This window comes from Maylandia zebra, linkage group LG4, assembly GCF_041146795.1.
Source record: "Maylandia zebra isolate NMK-2024a linkage group LG4, Mzebra_GT3a, whole genome shotgun sequence".
NCBI lineage: Eukaryota > Metazoa > Chordata > Actinopteri > Cichliformes > Cichlidae > Maylandia > Maylandia zebra.
The window spans coordinates 12,935,296-12,949,822 of NC_135170.1; the positions used below are offsets into that span (position 1 = coordinate 12,935,296).

The 14,527-nt window shown below is 41.3% G+C and overlaps 1 protein-coding gene across 1 annotated transcript; it reads left to right on the forward strand.

Moving 5' to 3' along the window:
* The first annotated feature begins 7,826 nt into the window (after positions 1-7,826).
* On the forward strand, positions 7,827-9,506 carry LOC112434218 (uncharacterized). Its single transcript, XM_024801951.2, has 3 exons — positions 7,827-8,153; positions 8,578-8,692; positions 8,900-9,506. The coding sequence occupies exons 1-3, from the start codon at positions 7,996-7,998 to the stop codon at positions 9,425-9,427; spliced, it is 801 nt and encodes a 266-aa protein (XP_024657719.1). The 5' UTR covers positions 7,827-7,995; the 3' UTR covers positions 9,428-9,506.
* The last annotated feature ends 5,021 nt before the right edge of the window (positions 9,507-14,527 follow it).

Here is a 14,527-nt window from a genome sequence, read left to right on the forward strand (position 1 = left end):
AAGGAAAGAAGGATGGAAGGAAGGAAAGATCACAAGCTTTGTCACAAGTGCAATACTTTAATTTTCTGCTGCTCATTCCTGTGCAATATCCCATCTGCCCTCCCGTCATATTTCTTTTCAAGATTTTCTTATTTAATCACTAATGTACATATATTTATATTTATAGTTACATATATATTCAGTCATCTTTTCTCTTTTACCATGTCTCTCTAATATTTTGCTCCTTACTATTTTTCTATTTTCTTTATTGTTTTATGTTATTTTAATATATTTTCTCCTACTGTGCATGCTGCTGAGTGACTGCTGCTCGTCAAACACATTTAATTGCAATGTTGACCCTGTGCTAACTTGCATATGACAAATAAATCTGAAAACTGAAACTAAACTAAGGAAAGAAGGATGGAAGGAAAGATCACAAGCTTTGTCACAAAGGAAAGAAGGATGGAAGGAAGGATCACAAGCTTTGTCACAAAGGAAAGAAGGATGGATGGAAGGATCACATGCATTGTCACAAAGGAAAGAAGGATGGAAGGAAGGAAGGATCACAAGCATTGTCACAAAGGAAAGAAGGATGGAAGGAAGGATCACAAGCATTGTCACAAAGGAAAGAAGGATGGAAGGAAGGATCACATGCATTGTCACAAAGGAAAGAACGATGGAAGGCAGGATGACATGCAATGTCACAAAGGAAAGAAGGATGGAAGGAAGAATCACATGCATTGTCACAAAGGAAAGAAGGATGGAAGGAAGGATCACATGCATTGTCACAAAGGAAAGAAGGATGGAAGGCAGGACGACATGCAATGTCACAAAGGAAAGAACGATGGAAGGAACAATCACAAGCATTGTCACAAAGGAAAGAAGGATGGAAGGAAGGATCACAAGCATTGTCACAAAGGAAAGAAGGATGGAAGGAAGGATCACAAGTATTGTCACAAAGGAAAGAAGGATGGAAGGAAGGATCACATGCATTGTCACAAAGGAAAGAACGATGGAAGGCAGGATGAAATGCAATGTCACAAAGGAAAGAAGGATGGAAGGCAGGATGACATGCAATGTCACAAAGGAAAGAAGGATGGAAGGAAGAATCACATGCATTGTCACAAAGGAAAGAAGGATGGAAGGAAGGATCACAAGCAATGTCACAAAGGAAAGAAGGATGGAAGGAAGGATCACATGCATTGTCACAAAGGAAAGAAGGATGGAAGGAAGGATCACATGCATTGTCACAAAGGAAAGAACGATGGAAGGCAGGATGACATGCAATGTCACAAAGGAAAGAAGGATGGAAGGAAGGATCACATGCATTGTCACAAAGGAAAGAACGATGGAAGGCAGGATGACATGCAATGTCACAAAGGAAAGAAGGATGGAAGGAAGAATCACATGCATTGTCACAAAGGAAAGAAGGATGGAAGGAAGGATCACAAGCATTGTCACAAAGGAAAGAAGGATGGAAGGAAGGATCACAAGCATTGTCACAAAGGAAAGAAGGATGGAAGGAAGGATCACATGCATTGTCACAAAGGAAAGAACGATGGAAGGCAGGATGACATGCATTGTCACAAAGGAAAGAAGGATGGAAGGAAGGATCACATGCATTGTCACAAAGGAAAGAAGGATGGAAGGATGGATCACATGCATTGTCACAAAGGAAAGAAGGATGGAAGGAAGGATCACAAGCAATGTCACAAAGGAAAGAAGGATGGAAGGAAGGATCACATGCATTGTCACAAAGGAAAGAAGGATGGAAGGAAGGATCACATGCATTGTCACAAAGGAAAGAAGGATGGAAGGATGGATCACAAGCTTTGTCACAAAGGAAAGAAGGATGGAAGGAAGGATCACAAGCTTTGTCACAAAGGAAAGAAGGATGGAAGGAAGGATCACATGCAATGTCACAAAGGAAAGAAGGACGGAAGGAAGGAAGGAAGGATCACAAGCTTTGTCACAAAGGAAAGAAGGATGGAAGGAAGGAAGGAAGGATCACAAGCTTTGTCACAAAGGAAAGAAGGATGGAAGGAAGGAAAGATCACAAGCTTTGTCACAAGTGCAATACTTTAATTTTCTGCTGCTCATTCCTGTGAAATATCCCATCTGCCCTCCCGTCATATTTCTTTTCAAGATTTTCTTATTTAATCACTAATGTACATACAGTGGGGCAAAAAAGTATTTAGTCAGCCACCGATTGTGCAAGTTCCCCCACTTAAAATGATGACAGAGGTCAGTAATTTGCACCAGAGGTACACTTCAACTGTGAGAGACAGAATGTGAAAGAAAAATCCATGAATTCACATGGTAGGATTTGTAAAGAATTTATTTGTAAATCAGGGTGGAAAATAAGTATTTGGTCAATAACAAAAATACAACTCAATACTTTGTAACATAACCTTTGTTGGCAATAACAGAGGTCAAACGTTTACTATAGGTCTTTACCAGGTTTGCACACACAGTAGCTGGTATTTTGGCCCATTCCTCCATGCAGATCTTCTCGAGAGCAGTGATGTTTTGGGGCTGTCGCCGAGCAACACGGACTTTCAACTCCCGCCACAGATTTTCTATGGGGTTGAGGTCTGGAGACTGGCTAGGCCACTCCAGGACTTTCAAATGCATCTTACGGAGCCACTCCTTTGTTGCCCGGGCGGTGTGTTTTGGATCATTGTCATGTTGGAAGACCCAGCCTCGTTTCATCTTCAAAGTTCTCACTGATGGAAGGAGGTTTTGGCTCAAAATCTCACGATACATGGCCCCATTCATTCTGTCCTTAACACAGATCAGTCGTCCTGTCCCCTTGGCAGAAAAACAGCCCCATAGCATGATGTTTCCACCCCCATGCTTCACAGTAGGTATGGTGTTCTTGGGATGCAACTCAGTATTCTTCTTCCTCCAAACACGACGAGTTGAGTTTATACCAAAAAGTTCTACTTTGGTTTCATCTGACCACATGACATTCTCCCAATCCTCTGCTGTATCATCCATGTGCTCTCTGGCAAACTTCAGACGGGCCTGGACATGCACTGGCTTCAGCAGTGGAACACGTCTGGCACTGCGGGATTTGATTCCCTGCCGTTGTAGTGTGTTACTGATGGTGACCTTTGTTACTTTGGTCCCAGCTCTCTGCAGGTCATTCACCAGGTCCCCCCGTGTGGTTCTGGGATCTTTGCTCACCATTCTCATGATCATTTTGACCCCACGGGATGAGATCTTGCGTGGAGCCCCAGATCGAGGGAGATTATCAGTGGTCTTGTATGTCTTCCATTTTCTGATGATTGCTCCCACAGTTGATTTTTTCACACCAAGCTGCTTGCCTATTGTAGATTCACTCTTCCCAGTCTGGTGCAGGTCTACAATACTTTTCCTGGTGTCCTTCGAAAGCTCTTTGGTCTTGGCCATGGCGGAGTTTGGAGTCTGACTGTTTGAGGCTGTGGACAGGTGTCTTTTATACAGATGATGAGTTCAAACAGGTGCCATTCATACAGGTAACGAGTGGGGGACAGAAAAGCTTCTTACAGAAGACGTTACAGGTCTGTGAGAGCCAGAGATTTTCCTTGTTTGAGGTGACCAAATACTTATTTTCCACCCTAATTTACGAATAAATTCTTTACAAATCCTACCATGTGAATTCATGGATTTTTTTTTCACATTCTGTCTCTCACAGTTGAAGTGTACCTCTGGTGCAAATTACTGACCTCTGTCATCATTTTAGGTGGGGGAACTTGCACAATCGGTGGCTGACTAAATACTTTTTTGCCCCACTGTATATTTATATTTATAGTATATTTATAGATACATATATATTCAGTCATCTTTTCTCTTTTACCATGTCTCTCTAATATTTTGCTCCTTACTATTTTTCTATTTTCTTTATTGTTTTATTTTATTTTAATATATTTTCTCCTACTGTGCATGCTGCTGAGTGACTGCTGCTCGTCAAACACATTTAATTGCAATGTTGACCCTGTGCTAACTTGCATATGACAAATAAATCTGAAAACTGAAACTAAACTAAGGAAAGAAGGATGGAAGGAAAGATCACAAGCTTTGTCACAAAGGAAAGAAGGGTGGAAGGAAGGATCAAGAGCTTTGTCACAAAGGAAAGAAGGATGGATGGAAGGATCACATGCATTGTCACAAAGGAAAGAAGGATGGAAGGAAGGAAGGATCACAAGCATTGTCACAAAGGAAAGAAGGATGGAAGGAAGGATCACAAGCATTGTCACAAAGGAAAGAAGGATGGAAGGAAGGATCACATGCATTGTCACAAAGGAAAGAAGGATGGAAGGCAGGATGACATGCAATGTCACAAAGGAAAGAAGAATGGAAGGAAGAATCACATGCATTGTCACAAAGGAAAGAAGGATGGAAGGAAGGATCACATGCATTGTCACAAAGGAAAGAACGATGGAAGGCAGGACGACATGCAATGTCACAAAGGAAAGAACGATGGAAGGAACAATCACAAGCATTGTCACAAAGGAAAGAAGGATGGAAGGAAGGATCACAAGCATTGTCACAAAGGAAAGAAGGATGGAAGGAAGGATCACAAGTATTGTCACAAAGGAAAGAAGGATGGAAGGAAGGATCACATGCATTGTCACAAAGGAAAGAACGATGGAAGGCAGGATGACATGCAATGTCACAAAGGAAAGAAGGATGGAAGGCAGGATGACATGCAATGTCACAAAGGAAAGAAGGATGGAAGGAAGAATCACATGCATTGTCACAAAGGAAAGAAGGATGGAAGGAAGGATCACAAGCAATGTCACAAAGGAAAGAAGGATGGAAGGAAGGATCACATGCATTGTCACAAAGGAAAGAACGATGGAAGGCAGGATGACATGCAATGTCACAAAGGAAAGAAGGATGGAAGGAAGGATCACATGCATTGTCACAAAGGAAAGAACGATGGAAGGCAGGATGACATGCAATGTCACAAAGGAAAGAAGGATGGAAGGAAGAATCACATGCATTGTCACAAAGGAAAGAAGGATGGAAGGAAGGATCACATGCATTGTCACAAAGGAAAGAACGATGGAAGGAAGGATGACATGCAATGTCACAAAGGAAAGAAGGATGGAAGGAAGAATCACATGCATTGTCACAAAGGAAAGAAGGATGGAAGGAAGGATCACAAGCAATGTCACAAAGGAAAGAAGGATGGAAGGAAGGATCACATGCATTGTCACAAAGGAAAGAAGGATGGAAGGAAGGATCACATGCATTGTCACAAAGGAAAGAAGGATGGAAGGATGGATCACAAGCTTTGTCACAAAGGAAAGAAGGATGGAAGGAAGGATCACAAGCTTTGTCACAAAGGAAAGAAGGATGGAAGGAAGGATCACATGCAATGTCACAAAGGAAAGAAGGACGGAAGGAAGGAAGGAAGGATCACAAGCTTTGTCACAAAGGAAAGAAGGATGGAAGGAAGGAAGGAAGGAAGGATCACAAGCTTTGTCACAAAGGAAAGAAGGATGGAAGGAAGGAAAGATCACAAGCTTTGTCACAAGTGCAATACTTTAATTTTCTGCTGCTCATTCCTGTGCAATATCCCATCTGCCCTCCCGTCATATTTCTTTTCAAGATTTTCTTATTTAATCACTAATGTACATATATTTATATTTATAGATACATATATATTCAGTCATCTTTTCTCTTTTACCATGTCTCTCTAATATTTTGCTCCTTACTATTTTTCTATTTTCTTTATTGTTTTATTTTATTTTAATATATTTTCTCCTACTGTGCATGCTGCTGAGTGACTGCTGCTCGTCAAACACATTTAATTGCAATGTTGACCCTGTGCTAACTTGCATATGACAAATAATTCTGAAAACTGAAACTAAACTAAGGAAAGAAGGATGGAAGGAAAGATCACAAGCTTTGTCACAAAGGAAAGAGGGATGGAAGGAAGGATCACAAGCTTTGTCACAAAGGAAAGAAGGATGGGAGGAAAGATCACAAGCTTTGTCACAAAGGAAAGAAGGATGGATGGAAGGATCACATGCATTGTCACAAAGGAAAGAACGATGGAAGGCAGGATGACATGCAATGTCACAAAGGAAAGAAGGATGGAAGGAAGAATCACATGCATTGTCACAAAGGAAAGAAGGATGGAAGGAAGGATCACATGCATTGTCACAAAGGAAAGAACGATGGAAGGCAGGATGACATGCAATGTCACAAAGGAAAGAAGGATGGAAGGAAGAATCACATGCATTGTCACAAAGGAAAGAAGGATGGAAGGAAGGATCACAAGCATTGTCACAAAGGAAAGAAGGATGGAAGGAAGGATCACAAGCATTGTCACAAAGGAAAGAAGGATGGAAGGAAGGATCACATGCATTGTCACAAAGGAAAGAACGATGGATGGAAGGATCACATGCATTGTCACAAAGGAAAAAAGGATGGAAGGAAGGAAGGATCACAAGCATTGTCACAAAGGAAAGAAGGATGGAAGGAAGGATCACATGCATTGTCACAAAGGAAAGAACGATGGAAGGCAGGATGACATGCAATGTCACAAAGGAAAGAAGGATGGAAGGAAGAATCACATGCATTGTCACAAAGGAAAGAACGATGGATGGAAGGATCACATGCATTGTCACAAAGGAAAGAAGGATGGAAGGAAGGAAGGATCACAAGCATTGTCACAAAGGAAAGAAGGATGGAAGGAAGGATCACAAGCATTGTCACAAAGGAAAGAAGGATGGAAGGAAGGATCACATGCATTGTCACAAAGGAAAGAACGATGGAAGGAAGGATCACAAGCATTGTCACAAAGGAAAGAAGGATGGAAGGAAGGATCACATGCATTGTCACAAAGGAAAGAACGATGGAAGGCAGGATGACATGCAATGTCACAAAGGAAAGAAGGATGGAAGGAAGAATCACATGCATTGTCACAAAGGAAAGAAGGATGGAAGGAAGGATCACATGCATTGTCACAAAGGAAAGAACGATGGAAGGCAGGATGACATGCAATGTCACAAAGGAAAGAAGGATGGAAGGAAGAATCACATGCATTGTCACAAAGGAAAGAAGGATGGAAGGAAGGATCACATGCATTGTCACAAAGGAAAGAAGGATGGAAGGAAGGATCACAAGCATTGTCACAAAGGAAAGAAGGATGGAAGGAAGGATCACAAGCATTGTCACAAAGGAAAGAAGGATGGAAGGAAGGATCACATGCATTGTCACAAAGGAAAGAACGATGGAAGCAGTGGCGGCTGGCCCATAGGGGGCGCTCGGGCTCCGCCCCCCCAAATGTGGAGGAGTAAAAATATATATTTTTAAAAAATTCATCAATGATAGTTTTACTATGTGTGTGCCCATATACAGCCAGGCGTATTTTAACATTTTCACCAGCTGACTCATTAAAGTTCAACCAACAAACGGTGTTTTTCTTCTTCTGGGGCGCTCGTCAAAGCGCCCTTGATATGCAGCGAAATAGCCTATCATTAAATGGTTGCCAGGGGAAAATAATAAATATTTGACCTATCAGCGTCGCTGAATTAAATGGTTTGGGGGTGCTTAAAATTGCGCCCCTGCAGAAAACGCGCGAAGATTTGCTGTTCTAGAATTTTACCTCAGTCAGTAGCCTAAGTGAGCTATAAGGTCAGAGAGAGACGATGGCAGCGGTATTGTTAACGGTTGAGGCACAGCCTCCCCCAAATTCGGTTAGATCGCTTCTAACCTACCCTTTTGCCAGAAGGACAATGGCAGAAAAACTGCAAGTTAAAGAGTTGGGACCTGACAAGCCCGAAATTCAACTAACCCAGGCAACGAAGGAGAAGTCAAAAGCATACAACAGGACTTTTTGTCGAGGTGGTGGCGCACCGACTTCCAAGTGCATCGGCAACCCGTTGGAACTTCAACAGTCGTGCTGTGAATACAGTGTATGAACATAAAGACGATCTGGTGAGGTGTTTTCAGACCATCCGTAACAGTGAAGGATTTGATGCCCCTACAAAGAGAGATGCCGGTGGTTTCGTGAGAATGCTGGAAGACGAAGCTTTCTGTTTTTTCCTGGCCTTGTTTCACAAGATAATGCCACATGTAGACATGCTGTATAACCACCTACAGAAGAGAAACATCGATTCTGTCACCATCGCAGGGATCACCCAGACATTCATCAGCCGCATGCAGGCTATCAGGTAGGCATAAAAGCATAAATATGTAACCTAGAATAAATGTTAATTATCTATGCATAGATTCTATCAAATTCTCTGCATATATTCTGTGTTCTGTGACTTAAATGTTTAATGGAATTCAGATAATTTTGATTTATATCAGCCTTTGAAGTAATTTTATGAAAAATATTTGATTAAGTATATTTGATGAAGTATATTCCCAGTAATGATTTGATGTAGCCTATACCATAGGCTATTTCCTGAAATTATGGCCAGGGCCTTTATTTACTTGCACTGGTTTTCCCCCAGCCATTAAACCAGGTCCGGTTATTAATTAAATCCGGTAATTCCCGGTAATTAGAACACAACCTTTGTTTGGTTTGTGTTTGGTTAATATATCCCTATTCAGTTTTCAGAAGCCATTAATGAAACTTATGTATTGGATCAGGGAGGCACTTCCTAATCTGGTTGTGGATGAGGAGTACAGGGGACCTGTTCAAGACCCACCCACAAAGAGACGGAGAACATTGGGGGAAGACAGGCAACACCATTTGGCACTGGAGGTAAGCACTAGCTGCTTGGTCTGATTTAAATCGGATCATCAGATAAAATCTAATGACGATGCTGTCAGATGTCATTTGATATAGTGGTCATGACTGTTTTGTTTTGTTATGGACAGATTTTTTTTTTCAGAATAATGATTAACATGAGACATGTGCCAAAGTCTTACCACTGAATCTAACTCTTACCAATTATATATTATTGGATAGGTGTGCGACACCATTATGAGCCATGCCAAGGAGAGGTTTTCTTTCACCAAGCACCTTGTCAGCGCCACTCTGTTGCAAGGAGACTTGTTCCAACAACACAGCAAAAATTTTCCAGATGCAGCACTACAAACCACAGTGGAAGCCTATCCCTCATTGGACAAAGCCAGACTTAAAACAGAACTGTCCCTGATCTACGACAACGAGGAGTTTCAGAGTTGTAGTGGTGCGCTGGCGCTCTATCAGGTTCTGATGGAAAACAACCTTCAAGACACATTCACCGAAACTGTAAGTCTTCTTAACATCCTCATCACCACACCAATGACAACATCAGAATCGGAGAGGTGTTTCTCTACTTTAAAGAGGATAAAAACTTTCCTGAGAAACAATATGGCTCAGGATCGGCTCAACGCTCTGGCTATGCTGTCCATAGAGAAAAAACTCACACAAGAACTTCCTGATTTCAACACCAGGGTCATCGAGAAATTTGCCACTCAGAAAGACAGACGAGCAAAGTTCTTGTACAAATAAGAACCCTTAACCATATTTACTCTCTTTCTCCATCCCTCTCTCTTTCTCTCTTTAGCCCACCCCCCCAATCAGTTTACAGTTGTTGTTTTCAATAGTTATTTTTCATTCATTCATTCAAAAAAAAAAATCTGTTCATGTTCATTTTTACAAATCTATACAAATGGCCAGAATATGGTTGTTCATTTTTACAAATCTATACAAATGGCCAGAATATGGTTGTTCATTTTAAATTTAAATTAAAATTGTGTTGTTTGATGTACTCATTAAATGGGTCATTTTAGTCGATATCATAAAAATTGCCCCCCCTGAGATTTTTTTCAGGAGCCGCCACTGGATGGAAGGCAGGATGACATGCAATGTCACAAAGGAAAGAAGGATGGAAGGACGAATCACATGCATTGTCACAAAGGAAAGAAGGATGGAAGGAAGGATCACATGCATTGTCACAAAGGAAAGAAGGATGGAAGGAAGGATCACAAGCATAGTCACAAAGGAAAGAAGGATGGAAGGAAGGATCACATGCATTGTCACAAAGGAAAGAACGATGGAAGGCAGGATGACATGCAATGTCACAAAGGAAAGAAGGATGGAAGGAAGAATCACATGCATTGTCACAAAGGAAAGAAGGATGGAAGGAAGGATCACATGCATTGTCACAAAGGAAAGAAGGATGGAAGGAAGGATCACAAGCATTGTCACAAAGGAAAGAAGGATGGAAGGAAGGAAGGATCACAAGCATTGTCACAAAGGAAAGAAGGATGGAAGGAAGGATCACAAGCATTGTCACAAAGGAAAGAAGGATGGAAGGAAGGATCACATGCATTGTCACAAAGGAAAGAACGATGGAAGGCAGGATGACATGCAATGTCACAAAGGAAAGAAGGATGGAAGGAAGAATCACATGCATTGTCACAAAGGAAAGAAGGATGGAAGGAAGGATCACATGCATTGTCACAAAGGAAAGAACGATGGAAGGCAGGATGACATGCAATGTCACAAAGGAAAGAAGGATGGAAGGAAGGATCACAAGCATAGTCACAAAGGAAAGAAGGATGGAAGGAAGGATCACATGCATTGTCACAAAGGAAAGAACGATGGAAGGCAGGATGACATGCAATGTCACAAAGGAAAGAAGGATGGAAGGAAGAATCACATGCATTGTCACAAAGGAAAGAAGGATGGAAGGAAGGATCACATGCATTGTCACAAAGGAAAGAAGGATGGAAGGAAGGATCACAAGCATTGTCACAAAGGAAAGAAGGATGGAAGGAAGGAAGGATCACAAGCATTGTCACAAAGGAAAGAAGGATGGAAGGAAGGATCACATGCATTGTCACAAAGGAAAGAACGATGGAAGGCAGGATGACATGCAATGTCACAAAGGAAAGAAGGATGGAAGGAAGAATCACATGCATTGTCACAAAGGAAAGAAGGATGGAAGGAAGGATCACATGCATTGTCACAAAGGAAAGAACGATGGAAGGCAGGATGACATGCAATGTCACAAAGGAAAGAAGGATGGAAGGAAGAATCACATGCATTGTCACAAAGGAAAGAAGGATGGAAGGAAGAATCACATGCATTGTCACAAAGGAAAGAAGGATGGAAGGAAGGATCACAAGCATTGTCACAAAGGAAAGAAGGATGGAAGGAAGGATCACATGCATTGTCACAAAGGAAAGAACGATGGAAGGCAGGATGACATGCAATGTCACAAAGGAAAGAACGATGGATGGAAGGATCACATGCATTGTCACAAAGGAAAAAAGGATGGAAGGAAGGAAGGATCACAAGCATTGTCACAAAGGAAAGAAGGATGGAAGGAAGGATCACATGCATTGTCACAAAGGAAAGAACGATGGAAGGCAGGATGACATGCAATGTCACAAAGGAAAGAAGGATGGAAGGAAGAATCACATGCATTGTCACAAAGGAAAGAACGATGGATGGAAGGATCACATGCATTGTCACAAAGGAAAGAAGGATGGAAGGAAGGAAGGATCACAAGCATTGTCACAAAGGAAAGAAGGATGGAAGGAAGGATCACAAGCATTGTCACAAAGGAAAGAAGGATGGAAGGAAGGATCACATGCATTGTCACAAAGGAAAGAACGATGGAAGGAAGGATCACAAGCATTGTCACAAAGGAAAGAAGGATGGAAGGAAGGATCACATGCATTGTCACAAAGGAAAGAACGATGGAAGGCAGGATGACATGCAATGTCACAAAGGAAAGAAGGATGGAAGGAAGAATCACATGCATTGTCACAAAGGAAAGAAGGATGGAAGGAAGGATCACATGCATTGTCACAAAGGAAAGAACGATGGAAGGCAGGATGACATGCAATGTCACAAAGGAAAGAAGGATGGAAGGAAAAATCACATGCATTGTCACAAAGGAAAGAAGGATGGAAGGAAGGATCACATGCATTGTCACAAAGGAAAGAAGGATGGAAGGAAGGATCACAAGCATTGTCACAAAGGAAAGAAGGATGGAAGGAAGGATCACAAGCATTGTCACAAAGGAAAGAAGGATGGAAGGAAGGATCACATGCATTGTCACAAAGGAAAGAACGATGGAAGGCAGGATGACATGCAATGTCACAAAGGAAAGAAGGATGGAAGGACGAATCACATGCATTGTCACAAAGGAAAGAAGGATGGAAGGAAGAATCACATGCATTGTCACAAAGGAAAGAAGGATGGAAGGAAGGATCACAAGCATAGTCACAAAGGAAAGAAGGATGGAAGGAAGGATCACATGCATTGTCACAAAGGAAAGAACGATGGAAGGCAGGATGACATGCAATGTCACAAAGGAAAGAAGGATGGAAGGAAGAATCACATGCATTGTCACAAAGGAAAGAAGGATGGAAGGAAGGATCACATGCATTGTCACAAAGGAAAGAAGGATGGAAGGAAGGATCACAAGCATTGTCACAAAGGAAAGAAGGATGGAAGGAAGGATCACATGCATTGTCACAAAGGAAAGAAGGATGGAAGGAAGGATCACAAGCTTTGTCACAAAGGAAAGAAGGATGGAAGGAAGGATCACATGCATTGTCACAAAGGAAAGAAGGATGGAAGGATGGATCACAAGCTTTGTCACAAAGGAAAGAAGGATGGAAGGAAGGATCACAAGCTTTGTCACAAAGGAAAGAAGGATGGAAGGAAGGATCACAAGCATTGTCACAAAGGAAAGAAGGATGGAAGGAAGAATCACATGCATTGTCACAAAGGAAAGAAGGATGGAAGGAAGGATCACATGCATTGTCACAAAGGAAAGAAGGATGGAAGGAAGGATCACATGCATTGTCACAAAGGAAAGAAGGATGGAAGGAAGGATCACAAGCATTGTCACAAAGGAAAGAAGGATGGAAGGAAGGATCACAAGCATTGTCACAAAGGAAAGAAGGATGGAAGGAAGGATCACAAGCTTTGTCACAAAGGAAAGAAGGATGGAAGGAAGGAAAGATCACAAGCTTTGTCACAAGTGCAATACTTTAATTTTCTGCTGCTCATTCCTGTGCAATATCCCATCTGCCCTCCCGTCATATTTCTTTTCAAGATTTTCTTATTTAATCACTAATGTAAATATATTTATATTTATAGATACATATATATTCAGTCATCTTTTCTCTTTTACCATGTCTCTCTAATATTTTGCTCCTTACTATTTTTCTATTTTCTTTATTGTTTTATTTTATTTTAATATATTTTCTCCTACTGTGCATGCTGCTGAGTGACTGCTGCTCGTCAAACACATTTAATTGCAATGTTGACCCTGTGCTAACTTGCATATGACAAATAAATCTGAAAACTGAAACTAAACTAAGGAAAGAAGGATGGAAGGAAAGATCACAAGCTTTGTCACAAAGGAAAGAAGGATGGAAGGAAGGATCACAAGCTTTGTCACAAAGGAAAGAAGGATGGGAGGAAAGATCACAAGCTTTGTCACAAAGGAAAGAAGGATGGATGGAAGGATCACATGCATTGTCACAAAGGAAAGAAGGATGGAAGGAAGGAAGGATCACAAGCATTGTCACAAAGGAAAGAAGGATGGAAGGAAGAATCACATGCATTGTCACAAAGGAAAGAAGGATGGAAGGAAGGATCACATGCATTGTCACAAAGGAAAGAAGGATGGAAGGAAGGATCACAAGCATTGTCACAAAGGAAAGAAGGATGGAAGGAAGGATCACAAGCATTGTCACAAAGGAAAGAAGGATGGAAGGAAGGATCACATGCATTGTCACAAAGGAAAGAACGATGGAAGGCAGGATGACATGCAATGTCACAAAGGAAAGAAGGATGGAAGGAAGAATCACATGCATTGTCACAAAGGAAAGAAGGATGGAAGGAAGGATCACATGCATTGTCACAAAGGAAAGAAGGATGGAAGGAAGGATCACAAGCATAGTCACAAAGGAAAGAAGGATGGAAGGAAGGATCACATGCATTGTCACAAAGGAAAGAAGGATGGAAGGCAGGATGACATTCAATGTCACAAAGGAAAGAAGGATGGAAGGAAGAATCACATGCATTGTCACAAAGGAAAGAAGGATGGAAGGAAGGATCACATGCATTGTCACAAAGGAAAGAAGGATGGAAGGAAGGATCACAAGCATTGTCACAAAGTAAAGAAGGATGGAAGGAAGGATCACATGCATTGTCACAAAGGAAAGAAGGATGGAAGGAAGGATCACAAGCTTTGTCACAAAGGAAAGAAGGATGGATGGAAGGATCACATGCATTGTCACAAAGGAAAGAAGGATGGAAGGAAGGATCACAAGCATTGTCACAAAGGAAAGAACGATGGAAGGAAGGATCACAAGCTTTGTCACAAAGGAAAGAAGGATGGAAGGAAGGAAAGATCACAAGCTTTGTCACAAGTGCAATACTTTAATTTTCTGCTGCTCATTCCTGTGCAATATCCCATCTGCCCTCCCGTCATATTTCTTTTCAAGATTTTCTTATTTAATCACTAATGTACATATATTTATATTTATAGATACATATATATTCAGTCATCTTTTCTCTTTTACCATGTCTCTCTAATATTTTGCTCCTTACTATTTTTCTATTTTCTTTATTGTTTTA

Coding starts and splice junctions, on each gene's coding strand:
- LOC112434218 (XM_024801951.2), top strand. CDS start 7,996: ATGCTGGAAGACGAAGCTTTCTGTTTTTTCCTGGCCTTGTTTCACAAG. Junction 8,154..8,577: donor AGCCGCATGCAGGCTATCAG/GTAGGCATAAAA, acceptor GTATTGGATCAG/GGAGGCACTTCCTAATCTGG. Junction 8,693..8,899: donor AACACCATTTGGCACTGGAG/GTAAGCACTAGC, acceptor ATTATTGGATAG/GTGTGCGACACCATTATGAG.